The sequence below is a fragment of the Geotrypetes seraphini genome, chromosome 7 (genome assembly GCF_902459505.1).
Source record: "Geotrypetes seraphini chromosome 7, aGeoSer1.1, whole genome shotgun sequence".
NCBI classification, from domain to species: Eukaryota; Metazoa; Chordata; class Amphibia; order Gymnophiona; family Dermophiidae; genus Geotrypetes; species Geotrypetes seraphini.
The window spans coordinates 113,705,159-113,727,999 of record NC_047090.1 but is presented as its reverse complement, the minus strand read 5'-3'; the positions used below and the strand labels follow the sequence as shown (position 1 = coordinate 113,727,999).

General features: G+C 42.8%; 1 protein-coding gene across 4 annotated transcripts in view; it reads left to right on the top strand.

Annotated features, from left to right (window-relative positions):
• The window catches only part of UBR1 (ubiquitin protein ligase E3 component n-recognin 1), a 531,921-nt gene that overhangs the window by 253,397 nt on the left and 255,683 nt on the right, over nucleotides 1–22,841 (top strand). For all 4 annotated transcript variants that reach the window (XM_033952836.1, XM_033952835.1, XM_033952834.1 and 1 more), the window contains exons 20-21: nucleotides 10,501–10,564; nucleotides 16,167–16,291. In XM_033952836.1, the coding sequence (XP_033808727.1) occupies nucleotides 10,501–10,564; nucleotides 16,167–16,291 (189 nt within the window). The remainder of the gene's footprint in view (nucleotides 1–10,500; nucleotides 10,565–16,166; nucleotides 16,292–22,841) is intronic.

Here is a 22,841-nt window from a genome sequence, read left to right as displayed (position 1 = left end):
AGAATCTAAGTATGATTTATATTAAATTGATAATTCAGTTTTAAATAGCACTCTTTCAAGTTTCAAGTTTATTAAATTTTACTATACCAACTATCAGCAAGTATCTAGCCGGTTTACAAGTTAAAATAAGATAAAAGATAAAACTAATACAATATATAAGATAATTTAAAAAAAAAATTAAAATAGGGGATTGTGAACATTTAGACTCTAACTAGACATACTGGAAAGTGATGGTAGGGAATAAACAGAAGGAAGTGAAAAAAAATTACATAGTTCAAAAAAAAAAAAAAAAAGGGAAGGATGAAACATAAGGAATGGGATCGCTTCTTGAAAGCAATTGAAGTATTGTAGAATAGATTATACTTAGGAGCAAGAGAAATAAAAATGTTTTTAATTTAGTCTTAAATTTATCAGTTGATTTTTTGTGGTGAATATGGGATGGCAATGCGTTCCATAGGGTAGGAGCGACTACAGAAAAGTTAGTCTTTCTCGTATAGAAAAATTATTTAATTGTGGGAACAGATAGCAGGTTTTGATCGGCTGATCTAAGGGTCCGTGATGAGCAGTAAGGGATTAGAAGTTTGTCTAGAAAAGAAGGTTGGTGGGTAAGTCTAATTTTGAAAACTTGCATAATTGTTTTATATGTGATATGGTGGGTTATAGGTAGCCAATGAGCCTCTTTCAGGAGAGGTGTGACATGGTCAAATTTTCCTAACTTGTAGATAAGTTTAATGGCTGTATTTTGTATGAGTTGGAGTCGCCATAGTTCTTTCTGAGGGAGTCCATTGTAAAGAGAGTTACAATAATCGAGGTGAGAGATGACAAGTGGATGAATTAGAGTTGTGATAGCTGCAGTATCGAGAATAGATGATAGAGAGCGTATAAGCCTTAGTGTGTAAAAACAAGTTTTTACTACTGTACTGATCTGATCATGAAAGGTAAGATTCTTATCTAAGGTAACCCCAAGTAGTTTTATTTTGGTTTCCATTTTTATAGGATGAGTTTTGATGAGAATCTTTTCATGAATAGTTTCGTTCTTTTTGTAGGAAAAAGTAGGCTACTTGACTTATTGATATTTAGAGAGAGTTTATTTGCATAAAGGCAATGGCAATTCAAGGCTGTGAACTAAGTGACTAGAATTGCATCCATTTAAATATTTAAAAACTAAGCAGGTGAGTTAAAACTTTATTCTGGAGTCAAAAGAAACCCATTGTAATGTAATCAAGAGCAGGGAGGCCTTCTCAAATCTTCCCAATCAAATAATCAGTCTTGCAGCTGTATTCTGACAAAAACCACAATCTATTCAATAATTTATTTTGTAAGTCTTCCATATAATGAATTACAATAATCCAAAAAAGGAACAAAATAACTTGTGTTATACATCGAAAGCTTTGATTACTTAAAACTGATTGTTTCACTCTTAATTCCCTTAACTTAAAAAATAATTTTAATATTTTTATTTAGGCTTCGAAGGACAATTTAGAATCCAAAATGACTCTTAAGAACTTTGGAGCAACCCTTTATTGACAATGTCTCTCCTAACACCAAATCAAGATCTTTTTTTTAGATAGGAGTTCATAAACACCGAATCGCTCTATTTTAGTCTTCAGTCTATTAAATTTCAAAAAATTGTCCTGAGTGCTTTAATCAGACTGAGCAATAATATCTCCTAAATGTATCAGATTATCTTCAAACTTGTTCAGAACTGAACACAAGAAAAAAATATCACCTGCATATGAAAAAACGAACACACCTAATGCTGTCAAAACATTTCTCATTAAACAATGATGGGAAACCCTGTGGAAGCCCACAATCAGCTTGCTGATCAGAAGACATATCAGTATTTTCCTTCCCTCATGTAGGCCAATGTGGTTGAGCCCATTCCACCGATGACTCGCCGGTACCGGTCTTCCTCAAAGATGCTACTATTTCTTCAGCTTTAACTTCAGCTACTCACAACATCGGCTTCCGCTGCCTGACTCTGCTTCTTCAGTCTTAACCAAATTTTTATATAAAAATTTTTTACTTCTTCCCTTTTTGAAAGAGATTTTCTCTTTTGATTAGAGTCTCCATTTTCCCCCCTTTTCAGGGGCTTCTATGAGACTTATTTTATACACAGTGATTCCTATTTCTGCGTTTGATACACCTTACCTTCTTTATGAATCGCTAGTGCAATATACCTTGAAGTCTTCAGGATCTAGTGTCTGTATACCTGCTGGTAAGGGCAACATTCAACTTACGTCAGCCTTTTTTGACGTGTTCCTTCAGAGCATATCCTCAAAATTAAGACGTTCTTTTTGGTGTTGCCATGGAAGGAGAGTTGACATTCCTACTGAACATCAAATTGATTGATAAACAGTGTCGTGTTCTGCTGCTTGACTCTGCCTTCTCAGTACTTACAGGAGCATCAATGAACATTGACTTTTTCTGGCTGGCAGGAACTAACAAGGGTGGAGAGCCTATCATTTAGTTTTCCTATCACTACATCTCTTTCCTTGTTTTTGCTGTGATACAGGATCAACCAGATGTATTCGTTCCTCACTGCTTTCCACTATTCCACTAATGTTGGAGGGTGTCTGCTTGGAAACATCCAGACTATTCCTCAGTTCCCTACATCCCTTTATACTTTATGCTGAATGTTTGGGAGTGGCAGTAGGGGAGGAGGAGGCCGCTCAAACCTTTTAGGATCAAATTCTTCTCCTAGTTTTGATCGCAGCATTTTTTCATCTTTTATGTTTTGGGTCCTTTAGCCTTGGGATTTTTCGTCTTTCTGCCGCTATCTAGCTCTTGACATCCTTAAGTTCTAGGGGTCTGGAATTTTTTTTTCTCCTTACCACTTGATTGGTTTTCACACCTTTCAGTTCTGCTGTTGTTTTTGACCCAGGTGCAATATTCTTACTCTTCCCGACTTTTCGCTCTTTCGGTTTTAGGGAAGCCTCTTATTTTCTTTCATTCCTTAGGGCTTCCTGTATGTGCTTGTGCTTTTCAGTCACCTAGCACAGTTTGTACTATCAGGCCCTTCTTAAGGACTTTCATCTTTTTAATATTAAGAAGGAGTGCTTGCGTTTTATGGTTCCAACATTCTGTTTCTTATCGTCTTCGGATTTTTCTTTTCCCGTACGACTACTATATTTCAATTTTGACGGTGATTCTACCAAGGGTCTTCAGTATTTGGCCTCTTCTATATTGAGAGCATTTCTTCTTCTGAAACAGGCAAAGCTCTCCTTTGCCTGTTTAAATTTGAACATTTTTTGCATGGCACTTGAAGGTTTCTCAGGCCACTTGACTTCCATGTGACATGGTCTATGAGCAAGACTCCGCCTTTATCCTATCCACTGTCCATTTGCCACCACTAGCAAGGCTACATTTTTGCACTCCTCAGTGGACCCTTGCTTCTCAGTGGTCTCAAGCGACAAATCGTCTCTCACAACAGATATTTGTGACATCATCTCTTCTGCAGTCGCTTCGATGGTGGATGACCTCTTCCAATCTATCAAGAAGTCTTCTTTTTCACTTACCCCCTTATCACAAGGTCATCATGACAGATGCATCCCCTTATGCCTGGGGGCTCATATGCATGATCTTCAGACTCAGAGTCTTTGGAGCAGAAATTTCACATCAAAAGGTTACGATCAGTTACCCCAAGTCCAGATTTTCTGGGCCTCCTGATATAACAAGGAGAGAGCCCGTGCCTCCTTGCTTGTTGATGCAGTACATCGCTACTGGATTGTTGCGTGCAAAGGAGGAGGACTTGGAGGCAGAGAAGATGATGGTATGCCGTGAGGGCTCAAAGCGATTTTTTATGCCCTTGAAATTCCCACTCCATATCTCCTATCCATAATTCCCTGCTCTGCTCCCCAATGCTCTTCTATTCAATCACTAAATCTCAGACATCATCTACTTTGTACCTGCCCCATCCCCTAATTGTATCCATCTTCTGATCTGTCCTCCTACACCCCTTGGTCATCTTCTGCTTTATTTCCTTTCTCCCCCTCACCCATAGTCCCATTTAGTTCCTACTCCATTCCCTGTTGCCACTCATACCCATCAGCTCCATCCACCTTCTGTTCCACGCCTCATCCACCTTCTGTTCCTTCTCCCCTAGTCCTATCCATCTTCTGCTTTCCAGTGTCTCCTGTCTATTTGACTTTTTATTTTTCTCTGTCCACTGTTATTCCCTCTGTGTCCCTTTCTGTCCTGTCCAGTAGCTCCACTCCAAGGCACCACTCTTGCCTGTTCCCTTTATGTTCAGTATCTGTCCTCTGTGTCCCTATCCCTTCCTCTGTCCCCATATTCTGGCCCCCTGTCCAGTAAATATTTTCCCTTTCTCATCCCAGGACCAATATTTTCTCTTCTCTCCCTTGTCCCCACCCCATGGTGCTGCATATTTCTCTCTTCCCCTCCCTTCATGGATCCACCATCTTTCTCAGTCTCCCCTTCCCCCCACATTCCAGCATCTGCCTCTCTTTCCCTCTTCCCCCTCTATTCCCCAAAAGCTGTCCTGTGATAGCATCTCTCCCTACTACCCCCCCCCCCCCAAAAAAAAAGCCATGGGTGCTTCTCTCTCTCTGTCTTCTTCCATTCAGCCCCCCCTTCTCCCCGCGGGTGCTTATCTCATCTCTCTCTCTCAACCTCTTTCTATGGGTCTCCGCTCCTTCCCCCTCCTAATGACTTCTTATCTCTCTCTCCCCCCTTACAGACTCCTTCCTGAGGGGTCTGGTATAGTGGCAGTGCAACCTCATTCTCGTTCTGCTACCCCCCAGGGAGTCCAGGTATCGCACTGCAGTTCTTCAGTAGTCGGACCCCTGCCAACTTCAGTAAAGTGATCCTGCTGCCTTCAGCCTGCCCTAGAAGCCTTCTCTCTGATATCACTTTCTGTTCTCTCTTAGGCAGGACGCTGCAGAAAGAAGGCTTCCAGGGCATGCTGAAGGCAGCAAGCTCACTTTGCTGATATTGCTGGTGGCCTGACTATTGAAGAACTGCAGCAAGGAGGGGGCTTATGGGAGAGAGTGATATCCGTGGGGTGGTTGGAGAGAGAGAGGCCAAGCTAGGTAGTGACAAGATAGCAAGCCCCGTAAACTATGCCTGTGGTAAGAAGTTTAACTTATGGGTCCTTAAGCACCAGCACCCTGGACCAGAACGTCACCTGGTCCATAGGTTAAGCTGGCCCTGTTCTTAGTTTAGTTGAACCTTATCAGGTAGAAGGTATAGCCTTTAGTTCAATTCAAGCAGGACCTTCTTCTTTTGAAACTTCCCATCAAGCTGCCACCCACCACTTCATGTCATAGGACCTCAGTTTTATTCTAACTCAGCTGATGTTAGCTTTTTTTGACCTACTGGATACCTGCCATTTGAAGTACTTTACTTTACACAATTAAATGTTGCACTTCACCATGTAAGCTTAAGACGAGTTACAATAAAACATATAGGAAATGTGCATTATTACCTGGAGGGTCTTATTTAATGGTGTTTGCTTTAGCTCACAGAGTTAGTGATCTTCAGGCTCTAATAATGGATCCACTTTACACAAGATGTTTCAACAGTAGAGTGGTTCTATATATCTATCTAAAGCTCCTTCCTAAGGTAGTGTTGGATTTCCTCCTTAACCAGTCAGTAGTCCTGCTAACCTTTTTTTTTTTTTTTTTTTTACTACTACTAAGTTTCATGCTCATAAAGACAAAAGTACACTGCACACCTTTGAATTCTAAAAGGACATCAGCCTTGTATCTGGAGCAGACTAAAGCCCATAGAAAGTCCATCTAGCTTTTTATTTCTTTTCATCTTAACAAAATGGCAGCTGTTGTCAAGAAGCACACATTGACTAAATTGGCTAGCAGACTATATTTCCTTCCTTTATATCCAGGCAAGTCTGACACACAGCTCATAAAGGCAGAAAAATGATGGTGTTGGTAGCCCACTTGAGGCTGGCCTAAATAAAAGAGATTTGCAGAGATGCAACTTAGATTTCTTTCTGTGGGGATTATAATTCAATTCCAACCACTCTGGGCCCCTTTCATTTTAGTTTTAGGCTACCTCTACCCTCCCTCCCCCCAAAAAAAAAAAACAACAAACTTTTAAATAATTCCTATTGCCATCTAAAAAACATTTGGAATGTTTGCTGTTTGCAGTAGCATGAATGCATGAATGCAGTCTTGTAGCTAGGGAGTCCCTATATGAGGATTCACTTATTTTGCTTGTCTTCAGAGAAGATAGTTTCTTACCTGTAGCAGGTGTTATCTAAGGATATCAAAATAAGAATCCTCACAACCCTAAGGAGTTATATTCTTAAAGCTGGCAGTGGTTTGAGAGGATTCTGTGCAACAGAAAATGGTGGGAGTAGAACTCTGAAGTTCTGGAAAGTTTTGGAGGATACTTCCCATGTAGGCTGCATTGGATTATTTCACTGCATATATGAGGATTCTTTTTTTTAAATTCTTTATTCATTTTACATCTTACAACAAGTGTATCATAAAATAACATTTAAACTTATACAATATCACTTGATTCTCTATCAATTTAACTTAAATCATAATATTTAAACCCTCCCTCCCAATCCTACTAATTCATATGTAGTACATATTTCATATAATATATTATATGTTCTGTCCTATTAATCTAATCATTTAATTTCAAATCAGAAATCCCCCCCATACTTTGCAATTATACCTATTAGGGAAAAATGATAATCCAATAATTACTCATTACAATATTCTATTAATGGCCTCCAAACCTCCTGAAAGTTATTAAAATTACCTTTCTGCAAGGCTAACATTCTTTCCATCTTGTACATATGACATAATGAATTTCATCAAAAACTATAATTTAATCTATTCCAATTAAATGTAATCTGCTGAATGGCAACTCCTTTCACAATAAGTAATAGCTTATTATTCTTTGCAGAAATTTGACTTTTCTTCCTCATTGACATTCCAAATAATATAGTATCATAGGATAGAGCCACAGGATATATATGAGGATTCTTATCCAGTTTTTTTGGACAGTACCTGCTTCAGAGTAAGTAACTGTTTTATTTGGAAATGTAGTTGAGACATAGTGGCGTACCTAGTATATGTGACACCCGGGGCCCATCATTTTTTGACACCCCCCTCATCTATATGAAAAATATGATTTTTAGTAACAATCCACATATCTCACAACAAGAGTGTACCTAGGAAAAGGCAGCATCTTAAACACTGCAGTGAGCACTAGAATACCAACACATACATTGCAAAACTAAAAAAGCTAAACAAGCCAGTTCTTGCACAGCCAATTAATCCTGTACAGTCAATGCCAACAGAAAACCTTGTCCTTTTCATACACACAGAACAGAGATACACCCTCGCCCAATATGGAATAATCACAAACTAAAAATAGAAATATGTAGACAAAAGTTAAACTGAACTGCCAAGAAATCAGACTCTGCATACAATGCAGCACTATAACACCACAGAAACAGTGACACATATCCCCTAATACTGTGCAAAATATAAAGACAGTAGATGTAAATTTGAAAAACTGATACATAACAATCACCACTTTACAAATTAACAAATAGAAATAAAACAAATAATGAGGAATAAGAAAATACCATTTTTACATTACATTACATTAGAGATTTCTATTCCGCCATTACCTTGCGGTTCAAGGCGGATTACAAAAGAAAAATGTTGGGTTACGATGGAAGCACAAGATACTCGGATCTGTGAAAAATCAATAATATGGCGAAACACACTTTCACAAGAATAAAGATATGGTAATGTCATGTAAAGAATGTAGGAAGTGCTGCTTCAGTTCCAAGGAGAAAGTTCAGATTGAACTGGAGGAAAAGCCTCAGATAAAGGCCCTCCCACCACCACAATGGTGGAAAAAGGTGGTCGGGTGATAACCTCACTGGCAAAAACCTCCGTTGTACTCCCAAATGAAAAAACTGTAAGCAGGGCTGTCTATGCTTGATAGAAGAAAAAAACTTTCTACTTATCTCATTGATCGGTACACCGACGATGGCCAGCGTTTCACTAACTTGCTGCCTCAGGGTGTATCAAAAGTCCGATCAAAACTTTAAGCAGGATGCCGTAACGTCTCATCTTTTTGATCAGATGAGACGTTACGGCGTCCTGCTTAAAGTTTTGATCGGACTTTTGATACACCCTGAGGCAGCAAGTTAGTGAAACGCTGGCCATCGTCGGTGTACCAATCAATGAGATAAGTAGAAAGTTTTTTTCTTCTATCAAGCATAGACAGCCCTGCTTACAGTTTTTTCATTTGGGAGTACAACGGAGGTTTTTGCCAGTGAGGTTATCACCCGACCACCTTTTTCCACCCTTGTGGTGGTGGGAGGGCCTTTATCTGAGGCTTTTCCTCCAGTTCAATCTGAACTTTCTCCTTGGAACTGAAGCAGCACTGCCTACATTCTTTACATGACATTACCATATCTTTATTCTTGTGAAAGTGTGTTTCGCCGGGTTACGATGGAAGAACATTTGTCTTTCTAGAGAGGTAAAGAGTAGGTTAAGTAGTTTCTGTGTGGTGGGAAGAGGGGGGGAAGGGAGGACGGTAAATTTGAAGTTAGGGCTGTTTCAGGAATTTCTTGAAGAGTGTAGTTTTTATTTCTTTTCATAAGCACTTCAGCAAGGCGCTACAGCAGCAGTATAACATCGCTGGAAAGGTGCTTGAATTTTAATCATAACACATTGCATGGAGCAAGGATTCTTGCTTCTACTGGAGTGGCAAATGTTATGGCTCTACAAAAGCTGTTTAACAGTAGACCACTTATCTGAAAAGGTCAGTTCACGGCTCCAACATAGTCTGTGTTTCGCTAAGCTACATCAGAAGCCGGAAGGATAAGCTTTTTATATTGATTTTATTTGCAGTGTGCAGTGCCTGAGTCCTTTAGTCTACACACTTGATGTTGAAAAAAGATGCCCTGGGCGATTTTATTGGACTAATCCTTTTTTCAATTAGCTTTCAGAAGCCAAATCTTTCTTCAGAACAGTACAGTATACTGCTGTTATGGTATCCTGTCCTGACCTGAGGAAAGAGGTTTAGTCCCCCCCAAATTGCCTTATTTCCATTTCCTATTTATAAACTTTTATCAATACAGTTACAATATTACTTGATTCTAAGTAAAGCAACAAAAAAATCTTTCTACCTTTTGAAGTTTCTACTTTAATCATCTTCTCTTTGCTCTCTTCTTTCTAGACAGCGTTTGTCCTCTCTCCCTTCCATGCAACATCTGCCCTCTCTTTGCCCCTTCCACCCAGCTTCTGCCATCCATCTCTATTCCTTCCATCCACTGTCCACCCTCTCTCTCTTCCATATGGCATCTTCCCTCTTTCTATGTCCCTTCAATAAACTGTATATCCTGTTCCCCTTCTCTCCTTTGTACATGATTCATTTCAGCTTCACCCCCTCTCCATTTTTCTATCTCCACTCCCTCCCCTATGCTTTGGCATCTCTTTCCCTTCCTTCCCATTCCACACCATGGTCTGGCATCTCTATCTCCTTCCCTTCCCTCCCCTCCCTCCATCCTCTGGCACCTCCTCTCCCTCTGGTCTGGCATTTGTCTCCTTAGTTTTCCTTCCCTCCCCCCATGCCCTAGCATCTCTCTTCTCTCCTTCCAACTCTCCCTCCATTATCTGGCATCTCCTCTTCTTCCTTTCTCTCCCTCCCTCCTTCCTTCCTTTCCCCTGGTCTGGCATCTGTCTCCTTCCCTCCCCCCCATGCCCTGCCATCTCTCCCTCCCCCTCTATGATCTGGTATCTCCTTTCCTTTCCCTCCCTTCCATGGACTTGGCATCTCTGGTTCCTCTCCCTTGTCTTCCTTCTCCCTCCTTCCCTCTCTCGCCTCTTCCCTTCCCTGTGCAGCAGCAGCATTTCTTTCTCCCCCCTTCCCTGTGCAACATCAGCATTTCTCTCTTCCCTCTTCCCTGTGCAGCATCAGCATTTCTCTCTCCCCCCTTCCTTGTGCAGCAGCAGTATTTCTCTTTCCTGCCCTGTGCAGCTACAACATTTCTGGCTGGTTCCTTGCTGCAGCTGGTTTTCCATTCAAAGCCGCGGACGTCGACACCTCACACAATCCACGGCTGTGTCAGAAGCATTCTCTCTGACTTCGTGACATCAGAGGGAACACAGCCGTGTATCGCGTGAGGAGCCGACGCCCACGACTTTGAGCGGAAAAACCACTGCTGCAGGGGAGCCGGCCAGAAGCTAAACACTCGCCGGAGGAAGCACAAGCTAGGCCGCGAACACCCCTCATTTAAAGTTTACTGCCGCTGCTGTTGGTTAAGGAAAACTGCAGCGGCAGAATAGGGAGGGTGGCTGGCTGTGCACCCCTTTGGGGCGTGCACCTGGGACGGACGTCCCCCCCCTTTGGTAAGCTACTGCTGAGGCACAATGCTGAAATACTGTTGTTCCTTTCTTTTTTGTCTTGGAAGGAAATCTTTGAGAGCAGATTTGTGTTTGCAGTTTGTTCTAATTTTTTTGTTTTCCTTTAATTGTTCAGAATTTGACAAAACAACGCAACACATTAATAGAAGAGATGCTGCAGATTTTAATTTATGTTGTGGGTATGTATTGATTGATTTTATTGCCATCAGATTCATAATTGCACCCTTTTGTTTGTGAAGTGGCTTGCTGCTTTTCCTTCTGGTATGTCTGCATCAGGCCTCAAGAAGACATTAGGGTTACCTGCATCAATAATAACTTTATTTTTTCTATACCACCGCAATCTTACGACTTCTAGGCGGTTTACAGTGAAGAGAGCTGGACAATCAGCGAATTGCAGAATAGAAATAGCGAAGAAGTCACTGAACAGTCAATGAATTACAGAATACAATTAGTGAAAAATACACATATTTCTCAAAGTTATCAGCATGTTGTTAATAGTTTTAAATGGTATCTGATTAGGAGACAAATCTAACGAACAGAGCTGTCTTAATTTCTTTCCAAAATGCGCCTTAGGTCAACCTGGTTCTGTTAATGTAATTGCCTACAGCTGTACAAAGAAGCAGGTTAAATTTATTAAACCAAAATCATGAATGCGGTTAATGTTACCACCTTGAACCAAACCAAAGGACCCGACACGGTTCGTGTTTCGGTAAACACGCCTTCATCAGGGGTCCTAATGAACCAAAATAAAACAACTTAAATTATACATAGAAAATACATAAAAAATAAAATATATAAAAAATATGTGCATATATGTATGTAAAAATGTGCAGCCACTATCACAAGTGTTTGAATCAGAGTCCAACCTGGATGATGTTAAAGGAGAAAAATGACGAGTGTCATGCAGAAAGTTCAGTGGTAACCATAAACATGATGGAAGACAGTGAGCAAAGTGCTGAAAAAACATGCAAATATACAAATATATGTAAGCAAGAAAGTAAAAGATATATAAGCTGAGGATATGTATAATGCCAACCTACCCAGGTGGATAAGGTATCAGATAAAACCGCAGACAAAAAAAAACCTGTAAAATTGAAACTTAATTAATCAAATAACAGAGAAACAAAAAAATGGACATAAAGGCATATTTGTAAGTCCTAGAATTAAAATCAACAGATAAATTCTAAAATGTGGGGGGCAGCACAAAAACTAACAGAAACTAACAGGTAACCCTAATGTAGATTAAAATAAGCTGAACCTAAAAAGATTGAATGCCTCAAAAGACCTAAAATAGGAATGATTGAATGCCTCATAGGACCTAAAACAGGAATGATGATATATTGAGCAGTCCTAAAAATATGAAACATCAAGGAGATTTAAAATAAAAGAGCAACATAGAGGCACGGTGCTAAAAAAAGGGGGGAGGGAAGGAAGGGGAGGGGGGGAGAAATGGGTAAGTGAGAAGGAGAGGACCTAAACAAGAACATCCCAGCTGTAGGTACAGGGATGACAAAAAGTGGGAAATGTGCATAAACGCATTCAATCATTTTAGGTTCAGCTTATTTTAATCTACATTTCTGTTAGTTTCTGTGCTGCCCCCATATTTTAGAATTTATTTGTTGATTTTTTTGTTTCTCTGTTATTTGAATTATGATTAATTATGTTTTAACTAGTCTTTAAGTCCGTTACATTAACGGGTGCTAGAATAGATGTGTCTGTCTGTCTGTCTGTGTTTCTTTATCTCTCTCTCTCTCCTTGGCCACTGTCTGTATCCTTCTGTCTCCTCCCAGGACACACCTACCCCCCAAAGCAGGCCCCTTTCCCTCTCCCTAACTGTCTCTCCATGGTCCTCTTCTGTCTCCCCCCTGCGAAGGAGGGCAGGGCAAAGCAGGCTGCGGTCCCGGCTTGAGGAGTCGATCCTGTGATACCATTGGGCCGTCAAGTAGGCAGGGCTGTGGGGCCTGGGTGCAGTGGGGAAGGGGGGTCTTGCCTGGCCGGGGCCAGCCGAATCCCCTGCTCTCCTAAGTGGCGGCCCCTCACGCCACGCCATCTAGCGCATGCGCACTCGTGCCGCCACATCCCGACACATCGACATAAACAAAGCTGCAAGACACTGATATACCAAGGTTATAAAACCTTACCAAGTTGTTTGTACAGTGCTAGCCACATAAGTGCACGGAGGCAAGTTTGCGAACTTAATTATAAAACTTTGTATATAAAGTCGTGAGTCATAGACTGATAGTCTTTATTTTTATACTTTTAGAATTGTTCTTGGTGGTTCTTCTGGCCAGAGGAAAGGACAAATGCCTGTACCTTAGCATAGTATACAGACCTCCAAGGCAACAGAAAGACCTTGATATGGAATTAATCGAGGACATAGAGAATATCACCTTGCGTGGGGACACAGTATTGTTGGGTGATTTCAATATGCCTGATGTGAATTGGAACACACTTTCCTCTGCGACCGGCAGCAGCAGAAGGCTATTAAATTCTATAAAGGGAGCAAGACTCAAGCAAATGGTTTTGGAGCCAACTAGGGATCAGGCGATTCTAGACCTAATACTTACCAACGGAGAAAATGTCACAGAGGTCTCGGTGGGAGACATGCTGTCATCCAGTGACCACAACATGGTATGGTTTAACCTCAGAAAAGGTTTCACCAAATCCAACACATTAACTAAGGTCCTCAGCTTCAAGGACACCAACCTCGAGAACATGGGGGAATTCATCCATCAGTCGCTGCAAAACCAAGCAGAGACTGATAATGTAGAGGAAACGTGGTCAACACTGAAAGCTACCATACACGAAGCAACAAACCGATTAATAAAATCTGTAAATAAACGACGAAGAAAAAACAAACCGCAGTGGTTCTCTACGGAGATCTCCAACCTCATAAAAGAGAAGAAAAGAGCATTCATCTCCTTCAAACATTCAGGGAAGCAGGACTCCAGGGAAGACTATCTGGCCAAGTCAAGAGCCGTCAAAACGGCAGTCAGAGAGGCCAAATTGCAGATGGAGGAGAATCTAGCAAAGAACATCAAAAAGGGCGATAAAGCATTCTTTAGGTATATTAGTGATAGAAACAGGAACACAGGAGGGATAGTACGCCTTAGGAAACCGGACAGGAACTATGTAGAATCGGACTCCGAGAAGGCTAAACTGTTAAATGAATACTTTTGCTCAGTCTTCACCCGTGAGGCGCAGGGATCCGGCCCTCAGCTACCAACAGGGGATAGCTCGATAGACCCGTTTTGCAACTTCGAGTTTACGCCCAGTAGTGTCTACAGTGAACTATCCAAACTCAAGGTTCACAAAGCTATGGGGCCAGACAACATACACCCCAGAGTACTCAGGGAGTTAAGAGACACCTTGGCGAAACCACTATCAACACTCTTCAATCTCTCCCTTAGCAAGGGAAGAGTCCCGCTAGACTGGAAAACGGCTAATGTCATTCCACTCCACAAAAAAGGAAGCAGGACGGAAGCTACGAACTACAGACCAGTGAGTCTCACATCAATAGTGAGCAAACTAATGGAAACTCTAATCAAACACCAATTGGATACGGTCCTGAACGAGGGGAATCTGCGAGATCCCCTTCAACATGGGTTCACAAAGGGGAGGTCTTGTCAATCTAACCTGATCAGCTTCTTTGACTGGGTGACGAGGAAGCTGGATATTGGGGAGTCCCTGGATGTCATGTACTTAGATTTCAGCAAAGCATTCGATAGCGTACCACACCGCAGGTTGTTGAGCAAGATGAGCTCTATAGGTTTGGGTGATACCTTGACTACATGGGTGGGGGACTGGCTAGGAGGTAGACTTCAGAGGGTGGTGGTGAATGGCTCCCCCTCCGAAACGACAAGAGGTGATCAGTGGAGTACTACAGGGCTCGGTCTTGGGCCCAATCTTATTCAACATCTTCATGGCTGAGGGGCTTCAGGGTAAATTAACGCTATTCGCCGATGACGCCAAATTATGCAGTATTGTAGACAAGAACTGCAACAGGACCTGACATCAAATCCAAGACCGATAGTATGGCACACGACCTCCTCCTACTGGAGAATTGGTCCAGGACCTGGCAACTAAATTTCAATGCCAAAAAATGCAAGGTCATGCACCTTGGCAACAAAAATCCATGTAAGACTTACACTCTTAATGGTGAGATCCTAGAGAGAACTGTAGCGGAACGAGACTTAGGGGGAATCATCAGTGAGGACATGAAGACTGCTACTCAAGTGGAGAAAGCTTCATCTAAGGCCAGACAAATCATAGATTGCATACGCAGGAGTTTCGTTAGCCGTAAGCCCGAAGTCATAATGCCATTATATAGGTCCATGGTGAGACCCCATCTGGAATACTGTGTACAATTCTGGAGACCACATTACCGCAAAGATGTGCTGAGACTTGAATCGGTCCAGCGAATGGCCACACGGATGGTCACAGGGCTCAGGGATCTCCAGTATGAGGAACGGCTGAATAAATTGCAGCTCTACTCCCTAGAGGAACGCAGGGAGAGGGGGGACATGATCGAAACATTCAAATACCTCACGCGCCGTATCAAGGTGGGGGAGGATATCTTCTTCTTCAAGGAACCCACGTCAACATGAGGGCATCCGTGGAAAATCAGGGGAAGGACATTGCATGGCGACACCAGGAAATACTTCTTCACAGAGAGGGTGGTGGATCGATGGATAGGTCTTCCGATACAGGTAATTGAGGCCAGCAGTGTGCCTGATTTTAAAGCTAAATGGGATCGAAAGGTGGGATCTCTTCACAAAGGGAGGTAGGGGAGGGTCATTGGTGTGGGCAGACTTGATGGGCCTTGGCCCTTATCTGCCGTCACTTTCTATGTTTCTATGGTCTTATATTTTGGATATTTTTTGTTATACTGTGTAGACCTCTTTGGGTTTATCATTGATTTATGATTGATCAGTTTTGCACCCTTTGAGGATTTTCTGTGTAAATAAACTGAGTTCTTAAACCATATGTGTACACATATGATAAATGTTAATTAATGAGTATCCTGAAAACCCCTTGAGATTCAGGGTTCTGTATCGGTGGTTTAGCTTTGTTCATTGATATTTTCCTAATTCTCCTTTTTATAATGAATGCTATACAACAGGACCAAGTATGTAAATGTAAACATGTCTGTTTAGGGCCATAAAGAGGCCTGGTTTACAGGGTGCCCTCAGTGGATATTCACTGGATATTTGTTTGCACTTTGCTATGAAAACCAAACATGATTGCTAACCTTGAAGACCAGAGCTAAGAGCCTTGACTGTAGTACTGTTTGGTTGTGCCAAGTGAAATTACATATGGTATCTTACTGAAGTACACTAAGATAGAAAAAAATTGCTAGCATTCTGAGGGTGATGTATTACATTAATACACAGTATTTTTGTTGTAATAACTTGACAACAGTGACCTTCATCTGACTTTTGAAATTATTTTCCTAACTTGGATTATCCTGTGTAGGACGGGTTCTTAACTCAAGGCGCACCAAGCCAATTTGGTTTAAAGATATCCATAATGAATATGTTTGAGTCAGATTTGCATACAATCAAAGCAGAGCATGTAAATTTAATTGTGTATATCCATTGTGGATCCTTGAAAACCAGACTGGCTTGGTGTGTCCCAAGGACTGGGTTAAGAACCCCTGCTCTGTAGATTTTTCCTTTCAGCTAAATCTTGTTAAGCATTGACAGAGAAATATACTTGTGTACCTTAATCATAAGAACATATACCTTTAAACTTTCTCTTTTTTTTTGTTTTTGCTTCAAGGAGAGAGATATGTGCCTGGCTTGACTCATGTGACCAAGGAGGATATTATCATGAGAGAGATAATCCAGCTTCTTTGCATTGAGCCAATGGCTCATAGTAGCATTGCAAAATGTTTGCCTGAGAATGTGAGTATTGCAAAGTTTTTGCAAGGTTTGGGTAATGAGATCAACTTTGCTGGGTATCAAGTTTGGAAGGGAGTACCATGCTGCTTTTTGAATCAGTGTGTGAATTGATAAGAGAGAGGACTATTTTTTTTGTACTGTGATTACCCTAAATACCTGTTTGTTTTTATAAGCAGTTAAAATCTTATTTCTGTTTGGAGGTGGTTGATATTTTTTTTTAGGGTTTCCAAACTACAGTTTTTCATGCACACCTTAGAATAAGGATGCCAAACATATGGCTCCCACAGTCAAAGACATCAAGTACCAGATATTTTATTCTAGGTAAGGGAAAGTCATTCTGCCTGATCTACCATAGTTCAAAAATTCTCTTGGTAGACTCTTATCAAAACTGTCAGCCACCCTAGGTCACGAATTACACTTTCAATTATACCTTTCAAACCTAGTGAGAAAATGCTTCTTCATTTTGATCATGATTTACTCTGTTAAGAGACTGTTAGGAAAGCACTATCAATCATGATACATGTATTAGTAGTGAATTGTCTTGATTATTGGAATACTTTATTATAAGGACTATGAACTGTTGATATTAGGTGTTAACAATTGTTCAAAATGTAACAATAAAAATCATCACAGTTGCTCATAAATTCAACCATGTCACCCCTTTTCTGAAAGATGAGCATTGGATACTTATTTCTTCAAGAATCCTTTTTAAGATATACTATTCTGGACTAGCATTATTTTCATCTTGTCTATCAATATCTTACATTTCATGTAGACATACGCATCACTATGGGGAAGTAAATGTTACCTTACAAAAATGACTTGCCACCCCATTTTCTTTGCATCTGCCTGAGAGATATAACATGAATCTTTCCTTCCACACCCCACAGAGTCTGATAGCTCCCCATTTCCCCGCCTCCTCCCGCTCCTTCAGTCCTCCAGGCAGGCAGACAGTAGTATCAGCAATGAAAGTATGCAGGTTCTCTGTGCAGGGTCTTACTTACATGGAAACAGAAAGTTGTATCAGAGAGAGATAGCTTCTGGCGTAGCCAAAGGCAGCATGCTTTTATCACTAATACTACTGGCTGCCTGGAAGACTGGCGGACTTAAGCACAGAGGTAGGGAGAGAGATACTGCACATGTGGTTGGGTGGGAAGGGTAAAAAAAAGATGCCACATCACAGGGGGCAGGGATAGGGAAAGAGATGCTAGACTGGGGGGGAGAGAGAGAGAAGCAAGAGATCACTCATTTGAGATGTGGAAGAGAGAGTGAGAAAAGATGGACCCATGGATGGATGGGGGGGGGGTTGGGGGGGCAGAAAGAAGGATGCAGGAGATACAGTACTGTGGAGAGTGTTCAGGTGAGAGAGGAAGAAATGCCAACTCTGGGGTGGGAGGACAGGTGAGAGGATGGACACAGGTGGGAATGATGTGGACATAGAAGGCCAATACTGAACATGGAGAGAATAGATACAGGGCCACAGAGGAGAAGGATGGGGAGTGAGGACATAAGGGGAATAGGTACATGGACATAGAGGGGAGGTGCTGGCCAAGACAGACAGGGACACAAAGGGAATGACTATGGATATGGAGAGAGAAGAAAAGTCAAATAGACAGGAAACGCTGGAAAGCAGAAGATGGGATTAGGGGGTGTGGGTGAGAGAACGGAGCAGAAAATGGATAGTGTTAGAAGGTAGGGAAAAGTGAAGGGCAACAGATCAAAAATGGATATGGCTAGTGGGAGAGGAGAAGGGGAACAGAGCAGATCATCATTGTGACTTGGTGACTGAATGGGAGAATGTTGAAGAAAAGAGCAAGGAATTATGGATAGAGATGGCATGGTAATTTCAAGGGGATAATGATTCTTGGCAATTGTTAGGTATGAGTTGTCACTGAGTTTCATCTCAATCGATTGTTCTTCCAGTATTTTTTCCTAAGCCTCATTCTCATCCTGGAGAAACACCTCTTCATACTCTGGACTGCAAACAAGCATTGGCCTAAACTATTTGCAACGGCCTAATCACATAGATCATCTCCCCAGCTTTTTGTCTCCTTTGATTCTAACAAATTGGAGCATCCTGTTTCCAAAAGAACGATTTCCAATTGGTTGGCTGCTTGCATCTCGTTTTGTTATACTCTGGCTGAGCTGCAACTGGAGAGTCGTGTCACATCCCATAAGGTTCGAGCTATGGCAGCTTCAGTGGCTTTTTTCTACTCTACCTCTATTGATGAAATCTGCAAAGCTGCTACTTGATCCTCAGTTCATACTTTCATCTCTCATTACTGTCTGGAATCTTATTCCAGACAGGATGGGCACTTCGGCCAAGAAGTATTACAAAATTTATTTTCCTAAAAGGCCAACTCTCCCATCATCCCATTTTAGTTAGCTTGGAGGTCACCCACATGTGAGGATATGCTGCCTGCTTGTACTGAGATAAAGTACAGTTACTTACCATAACAGGTGTTATCCAGGGACAGCAGGCAGATATTCTCACAACCCACCCACCTCCCCTGGCTTCTTAGCTAGCTTACTGAACTGAGGAGCCACGCGCCTATGTTGGGCAAGAAGGTATTCACGCATGCGTGGTGCGGTCAGTCGCAAACTTTCTAAAGTTCTTAAAGTGCATGTACACTTTAGCAGGTGTCCGTACCAGGGCTCCATAGATGAGGTCACCCACATGTGAGAATATCTGCTTGCTGTCTCTGGATAAGTTACGGTAAGTAACTGTGTTTTGCAGTTTATGGGCAAAATCAGTTGGGGGGTGTCTGAAAAACCTGTTTTTTGAAGGTTTCTGCCACATCCTGTAGGGTCTTCCAGCTCTAAAATCCTATTTTCTGAGGGATTTTTAACATTTATTATCCCAGGACAAGCAGGCAGCTATTCTTGACTGATGGGTGACGGCACCGACGGAGCCCCGGTACGGACACTTTTAGAGTGATTGCACTCTAAGAACTTGGAAAGTTCTGGATACCGCACCGCGCATGCGCGAGTGCCTTCCCGCCCGACCCCGGCGCGCGGTCCCTCAGTTTTCTAGTTTCCGCGGAGCTAAGAAGACGCGTTCACTTCAACGGCCGTTGAAGAGATTTTTTCACGCCTTCCCGCTCGCGTAAACCCCCCTTTTTATAATATAGTTTTCTTTATTTCTTTATTTCTTTTCTTATTTTCTTAAAATAAAATAAAAATAATAATTTTTTCTCCTCTTTTTCGATTCGGCCCGGCGGGGCCTGTTGCCACGATCGAAGCCTCGGCTTTCGATTTGGCAGAGGCTGTTTTCCCGTTCATGCCCCCTCAGCCCGGTTTTAAAAAGTGCCAGCGGTGCGCTAGACCAATTTCGCTGACAGACCCCCATAACTGGTGTCTGCAGTGTCTTGGTCCTGACCATCGAGCATCTTCTTGCTCCCGCTGTGCAACTTTAAAAAAGAGGACCCTCAAAAACCGCCAAATCCAGCAGCGGATCCTTTTCGGTGCCGAGATGTCCGACTCCGCAACTCCGGCACCGACATCTGTTCCACAGTCGGCTCCGACTTCGTCGACACCGCGTGATTCGACGCCGGTATCGCATCCCACAGGTAAGCCGGCTAAGAAGCCTTCCCCGTTGGAGCGTCCTCCGGTCTCTACAGCAGTGAGCCCAATCCTGCCGACCTCGAGGCGCCCACGGAAGCGCTCCGCTCCGATCGAAGTTAGTCCCTCGACATCGGGCTCTTCTTCGGAGTGTCGAGCGGCACCCAAGGCACCGCAGAAGAAAAAAGCGGTGCCGGTGCCATCCTTGGACGAGCGCATCGCCGCCGTTCTGCAGGTTCAGCTTAAGGATCAACTTCAAAAGCTGTTTCCTGCTCTCTTGACCCCGAACCTTCCAGTTCCAGTTCGGTCGGAGCCTCCGGTACCGATAGAGGAACGCCCTCTCTTATCGGCATCCAATTTATCGGTACCGGCACTTACCACATCGTCATCGATGCCGGTTCTAGCTCCTGAACCTAGGTCTCAGCACCAGGCGGTACAGACCACGGTACCGATACATCAGGTTGCATCGCCTGGTACCGTCTCTATGAGATCGGGCAAATCTACACATAAATCCCGACACGTAGAGCCCTCCACACCTGAGTCTCGACACCACTCTCAGGTTAGAGACCCTGATTTGTGGGGAGATTCAGAAGAGCCCTTCCTATCTGAAGGAGAATGCTCTTCCGATGAGGAGGAACACCTGGTGGCAGACCCTCCTTCTAAACAGGATTCCACCTCTTTTACCTCCTTTTTGAAGGAGATGTGTGAATCCCTGTCAATTCCCTTGGAGGCTGAATCCAAGAAGTCCAAAGCATTCCTTGATGCTCTGGATTTTGACCAGCCTCCAAGGGAATTCCTTAAACTTCCTCTCCATGATATTTTACGAGAGACATTTTATAAAAACCTTGAAACTCCCCTGACTGTGCCAGGAGCTCCTCGTAAGCTGGACTCTCTATACAGGGTAATCCCCATTCCTGGGTTTGACAAGCCCCAGCTCCCACATGAATCTCTTTTGGTAGAGTCTACATTAAAGAAATCAACGGGGGCTAATGTGTATGCTTCAGTCCCTCCTGGCAGAGAAGGGAAATCTATGGACAAATTTGGCAAACGGCTTTATCAAAATGCCATGTTGGCCAATAGATCAGGAAACTATGCTTTTCATTTTTCTTTTTATTTAAAGCATTTGGTCCAGCAGTTGTCTTCATTTGAACAATTCCTTCCTGATCGTAGAAAACCTTCTTTTCATTCCTGTGCTTCCTCTCTCCTTCAGTTGAGGAAATTTCTTGTCAGGTCAATTTATGACACCTTCGAATTGACTTCTAGAGCCACGGCTATGTCAGTGGCTATGCGCAGGTTGGCATGGCTCAGGGTCTCAGAGCTAGAGGTGAACCACCAAGACCGTCTAGCAAATGCTCCTTGTCTGGGGGATGAGCTGTTTGGAGAATCCATGGATTCAACAACACAAAAACTGTCGGCTCATGAAACCAGATGGGATACTCTTTTAAAGAATAAAAAGAAGACTCCCCCTGCTAGACCGTTTCGCCAACAATCGGCATACCAACGCCGATTTGCTGCTCGGCCTTTACCTCAGCATTCCCAACAACCTAGGCGTCAGCGACAGCAGCAACAACGTCAACCACCTAGGCAAAATCAGCAACAACAGGTGAAACCTCCTCCACCTCAAAAGTCTACTCAACCCTTTTGACGTGTTTCTCCAGAACATAGCCATTTTGCCTCCATCAGTTCAACTTCCCCTACCCATTGGAGGCCGTCTCACTTATTATCTCAGCCGTTGGGAGAACATAACATCCGATCAATGGGTTCTCAACATCATCCGCCACGGCTACTCTCTCAACTTCCAAACACTTCCATCTCAAAGTCTACCAAGAGAGTCTGCTTTGAACACTCCCCAGGCTTCTCTCCTTATTCAAGAGGTTCAATCTCTTCTTCTTCTAAACGCTATCGAAGAGGTTCCTCTGGACCAGAAGGGGCAGGGGTTTTACTCCCGTTATTTTCTGGTTCCAAAGAAGACAGGAGATCTCAGACCCATCTTAGATCTTCGAGATCTCAACAAATGTCTGGTCAAGGAAAAATTCAAGATGCTCTCTCTGGCCACTCTTTACCCTCTTCTCAATCAAGACGACTGGCTATGTTCCCTCGACCTCAAAGAGGCATACACTCATATTCCAATCCATCTAGCCTCCAGGCAATACCTCCGCTTCATGATCAACAACTGTCATTACCAGTACAAAGTTCTCCCCTTCGGTCTTGCCTCATCTCCACGAGTATTCACCAAGTGTCTAATTGTGGTAGCTGCTTACCTACGCTCCCATCACCTTCAGGTGTTTCCTTACCTGGACGATTGGTTGATAAAGGCCGACTCATCTCAAACAGTTCTCCTGGCCACCAATCAAACCATCTTGTTCTTACAGCTTCTGGGGTTCGAGATCAATTTTCCCAAATCTCATCTACTCCCCACTCAACGACTTCAATTCATTGGAGCGGTGCCGGACACAGTCCTCATGAGAGCATTCCTACCGTCCAACCGTCTTCAAACTCTCCAATCTCTGTGTCAGCAGGTACTTCCACGACGTTCCATCTCTGCCAAACAAATGATGATACTCTTGGGTCACATGGCATCCACAGTCCATGTCACCCCCCTCGCACGTCTTCACCTGCGCATTCCTCAGTGGACCCTTGCTACCCAGTGGTCACAAGCGACGGATCCTTGCTCACGGCACATATCTGTGACATCATCTCTTCGTCAGTCTCTACAATGGTGGTTGATATCCTCAAATCTCTCCAGAGGTCTTCTATTCCATCTACCTCCTCATCAACTGATCATCACCACAGATGCCTCCCCTTATGCCTGGGGAGCTCATTTGAACGAATTCCAAACTCAAGGTCTTTGGACAGTGCAGGAAATGACACATCACATCAATTTCCTAGAACTCAGAGCGATGTTTTATGCCCTCAAGGCTTTCCAACATCTTCTCTATCCTCAGGTCCTTCTGTTGTGCACAGACAATCAAGTGGCCATGTACTACATCAA